The sequence below is a fragment of the Pundamilia nyererei genome, unplaced genomic scaffold, assembly GCF_000239375.1.
Source record: "Pundamilia nyererei isolate P.nyererei 1_Seehausen unplaced genomic scaffold, PunNye1.0 scaffold00070, whole genome shotgun sequence".
NCBI lineage: Eukaryota > Metazoa > Chordata > Actinopteri > Cichliformes > Cichlidae > Pundamilia > Pundamilia nyererei.
In genome coordinates, this window is record NW_005187471.1 from 2,721,141 (window position 1) to 2,731,158 (window position 10,018).

General features: G+C 39.7%; 1 protein-coding gene across 1 annotated transcript; it reads left to right on the forward strand.

The window, feature by feature from the left end:
- The first annotated feature begins 1,073 nt into the window (after positions 1 to 1,073).
- Positions 1,074 to 8,279, forward strand: hhipl2 (HHIP-like 2). Its single transcript, XM_005736790.1, has 9 exons — positions 1,074 to 1,433; positions 2,185 to 2,837; positions 3,954 to 4,097; positions 4,696 to 5,027; positions 5,179 to 5,305; positions 5,423 to 5,568; positions 5,652 to 5,733; positions 6,633 to 6,715; positions 7,262 to 8,279. The coding sequence occupies exons 1-9, from the start codon at positions 1,074 to 1,076 to the stop codon at positions 7,822 to 7,824; spliced, it is 2,490 nt and encodes an 829-aa protein (XP_005736847.1). The 3' UTR covers positions 7,825 to 8,279.
- The last annotated feature ends 1,739 nt before the right edge of the window (positions 8,280 to 10,018 follow it).

Below are 10,018 nucleotides of genomic sequence, written 5' to 3' on the forward strand. Positions count from 1 at the left end.
TTCTTTTTGCATGATTCTGACAATGAATCAACTGTAAAAATTACATTTCTCTATAGTAGATCATGGGAAAAAAGGTGATCTTCTCTTATTTAATCGTTCATTTTTTAATCATTGTCAAGTATAATTTTGACTATCTGGCGGCGGAGTTTGGCCCTTAGACCTTATGTTTGACACTGCTGGCATGGTACTGTTGCAGAAATAGCAAACACAGCATAGCCTGTTTTAGAGTTTGAAAGCCACAGAGAAATCGACAGTATGCCTCCGTGTTTTTGCTTAGACAATAGGTCCTTCCCATATCATGTTTATCAGAGAATCATGGTTATATCCATAACCTCAAGTTTGTAATGATGCCCTCTTTATTGGGTATGACACCACATCTCCAGTTTACCTAAGGAAGTCCTGATTTTATTGTCCTTACTTGCCAGCCTTGTAAGACATAAAGTATTCGAACGAGTAATAGCCAAAGTCTCGTTGAATTGCTGGTTTTCTTTGGCACGGCGCTAAATTGCTGATAGACACCTCTGACCTTATATTCAAATTTAAAAGTGACTTGCTGGGACAGTGGATAAAAAGCATGACTAAGCAGGCCTTGCACAAACAGCGCACTTCCCCGAGGCGCTATAACTTGGAAGTGAGACATAATTATAGTTTGTGTCGTGGTTGGGTTTACGTTTGCATGCCTCCACAATGTGTTTTGGATGTATGCGTGCCGCGCGTGTGCGGGCGTGCAAACTACAGAGCGTGCCCTCTTATAGATAATTACTGCTACCATTATTGCTGCTGTGCAGAAAATAACTCGAGGGATTGAAATGCAAATGCTAATAAAGTCTTTACAAATATGTTTAGTTTTAATTGGTACTAATTAGTCCAATGAGAGGCAGAGCTGGTGACACAGTGACTTTTTACCTGGATGGAGTAGGTGGCGACACAAGGAGGGCAAACGAGCCCCCTCCATCTGCATGCTTTTGCGCACGCGTAAAATGCATTCAAACGCACGCTCGCGTACTTAAACTCTGGCTCATGGCCTATATGAACGAATAGTCACTGAATTCTTTCGGGGCCAGAAGGCAAAAATGACAAGGAAGAGGGATGCTGCGCTCCATCCAAGCCGAGCCGGCTGCGCGGTTTTACGCGCGGTGGCACAACTACGGCCATCTAAAAAGATGCCAAGGCTTCCTGCGGTTATCCTGATTGTGCCAGTGATGCTGTTAGCCTTGGTCAAGCCAGCATCTGCTCATCCTCAATGCCTGGACTTCAAGCCACCTTTTAAACCTCCATGGCACCTGGAGTTTTGCAATCAGTATGAGCAGTTTGGATGCTGCGACCAGGGAACTGACAACATGATCGCGGAGAGGTACTGGGACATCATTGAACAGCTGGAAGCGGCAGGTCATGAGCTCTGTACCGACATGCTGAAGGAAATTATGTGCCAGGTAAATATATTCTCTTGAGTTTTGATTACTATTAATGCCATGATCATCATCTTTACTTTAGGTGCACTGCAGTCTTTTCACGTTTGCTGCAGTTTTGGTTGTATGTTCTCCATTTCAGACAAACAAACAAACAAAAAAATCCTTGAAAAAATGAAACATACACAACTTGAACTTTTGATTCATTGTAGTTTATTCTAATTAAACTCAAGTTAAAATCAATTTAGGGTTACAATAATAAAATAAATCCCACAAAAGTTATCACTTAACTTTATAATTGTTATAAATGGTTGAATAGAAACTGTGAAAATTTGCTCAAGTTTAAAGCAAACTAAAACTGGATACTCCCATCAGATATTAAATGTAACTACTAGTGACTGATAAACTAGTATTTCGCAAAAACAAATATTATCTAACTGTCATTGAGGTTTTAATCCAGAGTGCTTATATTTGTAACAATTATCAGTAACATCAGATTATGGTTTCCACATCTGAAATAAAAAACATCTGATATTGAAATCACTATGACATGTTTCCATATTTCATTTACACAGGCAAATTTGCAGAGGACAAACTTCCAGACATTCAAAGTGCTCTTATTTGAAAAACAAAACAAGTCTTTGTGCTTATGGGACACATGTATTCTTGATGTTGTGACTTAATGGCTCTCTTAGTCCAATAAATCTCATCTCCTCTGTGCATGACGCTGCCCTGAAATGTCTTAATGGTAAACCACTGTGTTTGCCCCATCCAGGAATGCTCGCCATATGCTGCCCACCTCTACGATGCTGAAGACCCCTACACACCTGTGAGAGAAATTCCCGGTATTTGCTTTGACTACTGCTCTGAGTTTCATTCCAAATGTCGCCACGTGCTTAAATATTTAACAGTCAACCAGCTGCTGCTGTACGCCGCAGAGCGCGACGTAACCACGTTCTGCAGCATGGTAGACCTGCCTGACCAAGACTACTGCTACCCCACTGTTTTGAAAAGCTCTGACCTCAATAGTAACCTGGGACAGGTGGTAGAGGACCCAAGAGGTTGTCTCCAGTTGTGCCTGACTGAAGTGGCCAACAATCTCAGGAACCCAGTGCTGATGCTGCACAGTGGAGATGACACACATCGAATGTTTATTGCAGAACAGATGGGCTTTGTTTGGGTTTACCTACACGACGGCAGCCGGCTGGAGCAGCCTTTCCTGGATATGAGCGGGGAGGTGTTGACCACTCCATGGCTGGGGGATGAGAGAGGATTCCTAGGAATGGCTTTCCACCCAAAGTACCGGGATAATGGACGCTTCTTTATTTACTATTCCATCCAGGTCAGCAGTGAGCTGGAAAAAATCAGGATCAGCGAGATGAAGGTGTCTGCCTATGACATGAACGTGGCTGATCCCTACTCAGAGAGGTATGCAGAGGGAGGGTCTTTCTTTCATGATGTGGGTCTGCACAAACTACATAGGCTTTATCATCATTCAGGGGAGGGGCTGTAATTGCACCAACCCTTGCATAAACATGTTCAGGGCTAAACACTACATATCAATTTACGATTTTCTGGGATTCTGAGGACCATTAAAATTCACAACCTACCCTGCACTTTGCAGCGTGAAACTATGAAAATATCTCAGTGAAACACAAAAAGGAGTAGTCCTTCACTTTGTTTTAGGCCTTCTAAACATTTATTGCTCATAATCCTAAAATTTTACAAGAGATATATTTAATTATTATATCCCCAAACCCCCTATAGTATGTTATAGACCCACAAAAAACTTCAACACTTGTGTTACATTTAGGAGCACTCAGAGAAATGACAACTCTCCAGCAGGTTTTCTTTCTTTGTGCAAGCAAGCATAAGGCAGACACTAACTGTAAAACGAGGAGGCGGCAGGAACAATATCCAAATGCAGCACACACAGAGGGACACGCAAGGTCAAAATCCAATCTTTAATCCAGAAAAGAGGAGACGGAAAAAACAACACAGCAAACAATCCAGAGAAGAGCAGGGGAAAGTGAAAGACCATTAAAAGGTTCAAGAGGTCATATACAGTTGATTGATTGGGGGCGGGGCAAAAAATCACAAAGGAGAGAAACTGAAAGGTAAAACTAATAACTGTGTGAACAAAAGAGAAGGAAAAAATACAGAAATTAAAATAATAAGAACAATGCAGGCACGTAGAAGAAAGATAAACAATTAAAACAGACAAAAGAAACAACATTTGAGTTAAAAGCAAACAACAACGCACAATGCATAAAGGTTTCATGCAAACGTGTTACCAAAATGGTGATCTAAAGAGATACGCCTTTAGAGAAATCACAGAATCAGCATTCCACAGTACAGGTGCTGTGTTTGATCTGCTCAGGTCCTTAGGCAGATCCTCAATGCCAGACACCAAAGCAGCTGAAGAGTTGAATGTTGGATTAAAGCTAACCTTGGGCCACACTTCAGAAACTTGACAACCTGATAAAAAGTATTTTAAAGTATACTTTATCTAATTGTTCTGAACTGCATGCATTTTATGTTCAGGCTCATTTTAGAGATCGAGGAGCCAGCCGCAAACCACAACGGAGGCCAGCTGCTTTTTGGTATTGACGGCTATTTGTATATCTTCACTGGAGACGGTGGAAAAGCTGGGGATCCATTTGGGAAGTATGGCAACGCACAAAACAAGTAAGGTCCTTCAGGTTTCCTCAAGTGAAAATATTATAACCTAGTCAAATATGTGAACAATAATTTAACCATAAAGCCATTGCGTTAAGCCTGGTATTGCCATTGTTAGCTGTTATTTTTTATTAATCTATTTAGCCAAACTTTCAGCTAACTGTGTCTCCATAGCCTTCAGCTACACCCACCCTTCATCCATCCATACATACGTTTCTGAGTTAGAAAGAGTTTATACAAATATTTTATTATTTTGGCTTTTTTTAGCCTTTATTGGATACAGACAGGGTAAACATAGGAAAGTGGGGAGAGAGAGAGGGCCCACCATCCAGAGGAATCGTTGTAGGAGTCGGGTGGATTATGCAGCAGTATCAATGTTCTTATATTACTTAAAACTATTCAGCCATTTAAAACATTACCATTTATTAACTGTTTGTGCAATATGACCTGGCACTCAATCAAAGCTTGTTCATTATACCCCAAGGTACTATAAGAATGCCTAATTATTAATCCATTATCTACACCTTTAGTTTATTTATCTTATATTAATCATTTTTTCACTTAAGGCCTCTACCCTGAGTTTTTCATTTATTTTCTTGGTATTCAGAAGTGCTCTTTTGGGAAAAGTGCTTCGCATTGATGTGGATGGAAGTGACCCCAGTGGCATGCCATACAGGATCCCCCCTGACAACCCATTCCTCAGGGATCCAGGTGCCCGGCCAGAGGTGTTTGCTTATGGGGTAAGAAACATGTGGCGATGTTCCGTGGACCGTGGAGACCCGGTGAGCGGCTACGGCAGAGGTCGGATATTCTGCGGGGATGTTGGTCAAAACCGCTACGAGGAGATTGACATTATTATCAAAGGAGGAAACTATGGATGGAGGGCCAAAGAGGGCTTCGAGTGCTACGACATGAAATTGTGCCAAAACTCCTCCCTGAGTATGTTTTCTGTTCTTGTGAAGCTTCCCCAGTGATGAAGTCAAGAGCTATTTTCTGTCTGCTTGAAACGTTTGCCACGTTTTATTTCCATCGTTTTTGATTGTTTTCATTCTCAGAGTTAAATTAGGTTTGTCTTTCTCTGCCACAACAGATGACATCCTCCCTATATTTGCATACAGCCATCATGTCGGGAAGTCTGTGACAGGGGGGTATGTGTACAGAGGATGTGAATCACCCAATCTGAATGGCTTGTACATTTTCGGAGACTTCATGAGTGGGTAAGATTATGTTTATCTGAGCATTTTCCAGCCTGAATTGGTCTGTCTTCTCAGTTACCTTTACATTTTTTATTTAATTCGCCTGCTCCAAGTGACATAAAGCTGTCAACCTTTCAGTCGAATTATGGCTTTAGAGGAAGACAGGACAACAGGAAACTGGAAAGAGAGGAGTGTGTGTATGGGTGATACGCAGACTTGCTCTTTTCCCGGACTCATCAATCAACACCACAAGTTCATCATCTCATTTGCTGAAGATGAAGCAGGTAAGGTTTGATCAGTCTGTTTATGCGTTTATCACAGGATCAGACCCGTGTGACACTGCTGACAAGCTGTTTTTGTCATCCAGGGGAGCTGTACTTCCTGGCTACGTCATACCCGAGTGCCATGTCTGCTTTTGGAACTGTGTTTAAATTCATGGACCCCTCCAGGTATAGTGTCAGACCAGGTGTATATTACATTTACACATTATGGACGTGCTCTGTGTTAAATGGGAACACCTGCTTGGGGAAATTATTCAAAAAGACAGGCGTGTTTTTCAAACAGGCTTTAATTCAAGTTATGGAAAAGAAAAAAAAAATCCCGGGGGCCAAATAATTATGAATTGTACATAAAGGAAGAATAAAGGATGTGTCTTCCAACAATCTGTTGCATCCTAGGCAGTCTCTTTACCAGAGAAGTCCTGAAACACTAACACAGTATGACAAGAATGACATTTTGTATCAGTCATTTAAAGCAGCAGGATTCTAACGTTTGACATCTCAAAGGTTTTTTTTCCTATAGGATCAAAATTAGGGGCAGGCCCTTACAAGCACACATTTTTTTCCTTTCAAGTAAAATCCAGTGAGCCATTATGAATCTGTATCAAGCAATAATGTCATGATAATTTTAATGATAATTCAATTAACTGAAATAACATTATAACGAAGATGTTATTGCTGCTAAAAGTGATTCCACTAGTTACTGAATGATTTAGTGTACTTAATTTATTTATTTACTTTTAGTTTCTGCATTTTGGCTTAGTTTTCATTGAGTAAACAATGATCTACTGTAATATTTCACAGGTTCATATGAGGTTGTACTCACTTGATAAGAACCAGATGATGTTTTTATGTCTCGACACATAAACCTTAGAACCAAAAGAGTGCGTACTTTCTTTTTACTGTGACTTTACATTGGTTTTAAGGATGCTGTGGGAAAGTTTTTGTACAGAAAATGACTAAACTTTTTAAATTAAATAAATAACAATACGATTGTGCTGTCCTAAAGAAAACAACAAAGACAGAGTTACTATCTTGTCATTAAAAAGGGACTTCATTTACTTTTATAGGAGAGCACCTCCTGGGAAATGTAAGCAAAAGCCACTCCCTGTCAAAGTGAGGGGAAAAAAGTTTCCATTTGTGCCAAAGGAATGTAAGTAACTTCAAACTTATCTTTGCATTTCAATCACTTCTCGATCTGCATACCAGACCTGTTGTAAATCTGAGGTCGTCTAAGAAAGTAAAGACATTTATTTTAACCTGAAACGTCTAATATTTCAAGGTGCATTGAATATAAACATATACACACCATATTATCAAGTCAATTAACCTGATGTTAGAGGTTAGCGTAAGCGTTACACAAGCCACATTTAAGCAAAATCTGTTCTTGCAGACCGACAAATTGCCTGGGTTCACTGTTCACTCATGCATGCATGTCCTGAGCAGAACCTGCTTTTTTCCCCCTCTCTGGATTTACTGTGTACATGCTGCCAAATTGTATAATCACACTGGGCTCATACATAAAAATATAAAAAGCAGCATCCAGTTTTACATCAAACATATTTAAAATAGAGACAAGCATTCCAAACACTTAGGCTCAGCCAAATATGCACACCATTTTAAAAAAAACTCAACACATGTGGTTGTAGAAGAGTAAAATGGTGAAAATGGGTACTTATTGACATCTGTGCCATTTCAGTGACTGTACTGGGCACAAATGAAAAACCTACCAGACCACCGCCAAGAAAATTCAAACTCCCCACCAAACCGCCGGTGAGGAGCAGCCAGATCAAACCTACGATGACTGCAGCAGGCAACTCAACGACGGGCACCGCTGTAAAGGTCAAACCGAAATCATCGGACAAAGACACGAAGAAGAAAAATATGCTGAAACCATGGAAAAAAGACAAAATGCTGAACAAGAAAAAAGCCAGCACACAAGCAAAGAAGAATACTTTGAAGCAGAAATCTAAGAAGACGACTGTCAGCGTCAAAGATAAAGTAAATCCAAAGACAAATCAAACTGCCACAGAGACTTTAAACACTTCAAACGCCCACAATGGCCTGAAAGATAACAAAATCCACACAAAGAGGAAGATACACCAGAGGAAAGCTGCGCAGAAGCAAAGTGGACCAAAGATGACGATTAAAGAATCTACAAAAGAGTATCCTGCCTTTGTGAACAAAACTAAGACAAACTTCAACGTAAGAAGCAACAGAACACTAACAAGACAGCTTAAGGTGAAGAGCAAACAAACATGAGTCTGATTATGGCTTAATCAGATTTTGTCTTCATGAAATGATAGTGTTGACTGGCACATCTTAAAGCAATAGTTCTACTCTTATTTTCAGCTATGGGAAGAGTTATTCCACTCCCATGTATGCACAGAGACAGCAGCTTAGTGCAAAGGCTAACGACAGAGGCAAGCTCCTGAAGACTGGCTCTATCAGAGAATCAATTCACCAGCACTTCTAAAGATTGCTAATTATTATTTTACCTTTATTGTTGCCACCGGAGTCTCCAATTCCAGATATCAGCAGCCTCTGCCAAAATGCTGAACAATTCCTTTAAAGCAGTGTCTCTCATATTGGTTACCAGTAGAAAGTACAGCAGTGAGTACTTGAGATTTTTATATTCATTTAAATACCAGTTATGCATATCTCTGAAAATAAACTTCAATAAACTAAATTTCATATTCAGCATTCTTTTCAGTGCAGTCGTTTTAGCTGTTGTAACTGTTGAAAGCATCACTGAGGAAGAAAGTAACACATATAATGAGCAGGATGCCAGTTTCAAAATATGTCAAAAGAAAAATGGATTCATGGTTGAAACACATCTGACATACAAACTGTTAAGTGCTCCACATCTTCCTCTAAGACTTTCTTTTCTTCTGCAGCTTCATAAATTTGACTTTAAAGTCACAAGTGGAAAACATTTAACCTTCCCAGCAACCCAAGAAACTCCAGAAAAACCGAAGAGCTTCATATCAGACTGTACAGGTCTCGGTTAGCATCTTAAATGTTAAAATTCATGGCAAATCAACAAAAGGGAGGCTGAAAAAAATCAGAGAATCAAGGTGAAGCGCAGACTTCAGCCAGATTGAAATGCTGTGGTGGGATCTTAAGAGAGCTGTGCTGTCCACAATCCTCGTGGAACTGAACACTGTAATAAGGCAGGGCTAAAATCCCTCCACAACAATGTGAAAGACTGATAAAGTCACACAGAAGACAATTACTTAAAGGTATTACCAATTAAGAATTTTTTTTTATTATATCCCGACACCTAAAACCTGAAAACTGACCAATGTTGTTCTTTCTTTTTACCACGTGGGCATATTTTTTCTTTTCTACCAACACGTTTATCACTGCTCAGGGATGTGCAAAGCAATCATGCATGTAACGACATTGTTTCCTTTATATTTTATATTTAGCTGTCATAAAATCATTGTTCTAAGTTAAACTCTCCCCTGCCTGTATTTAGAACATATCAGCTTAGCCTAAAATCTAAAGAGGCAGCAAACGTAAAACACAACTTCTATTTATACCCAGGCCCAGTTTCTGAAATTACTCTAATTTTACAACACATGGAAGTGTTAAAAATAAACATTAACAAGTATCCTTAACTCTCAGAAGCTCTCTGTAATTAAACTCTGCACCACTGATCTTAACTGAAACCGCCGTGACCATGACTTGTATAATGTCTGCTGTAAACGTAAAGCCGCCCCGACTTCCACGTGCAGTTGTGCAGCCTGAGGTTACAAAAGTCTCACAATCCGGCATTTCCTTGGCCTCCGGACTTGATGCTTGTGTCGTAAAATATTTTATAATTTCTATAAAGTGTCTGAAATTGGTGTATTGTTTAGATTTTTGGTGAAAGAAAGGTCATTCAAGGCTGCAATAAGCTTCACATAAGAAGATGAAACATTACAAAAATCCTAGATGCACGTACGCTATCCCATATAGCTCAATATAATCTTACCCTAGTCATCTGTTTAAAAGCCCCTAATAGCAATGTAATTGCAGTGATTCTGTCTGTTTCAGCACACACTTGCTCATCACGATCTACAAATCAAGTTCTCGTGGAACAGGACAATATTTCACAAAGACAAACCACAAAAACTGGGTCATAGAGTCGAGCATGGTTGAAAAACTGTACGGTGCTTCACAAATCGACAGTAAGCTCATCATCCACAAGTGTCTGCTTTATACTTCTGATATGACGTGAGCATGCCCAGTCATGACAACAATCCTGCAGCAATAAAATGCTTGATAACAGACATACAGTATTTTGTAATATGACATAAACCTACCATGCGATTCATCATATACAGCTCATGGAATATAATTGTACCTCATCCTAATCTGATCCAGGCCAGATTATTCTTTAAATAATCTACATACAATTTGAGATGAACACCACCATCAGACATATGTGGAACATGTGGAGCACTTAACG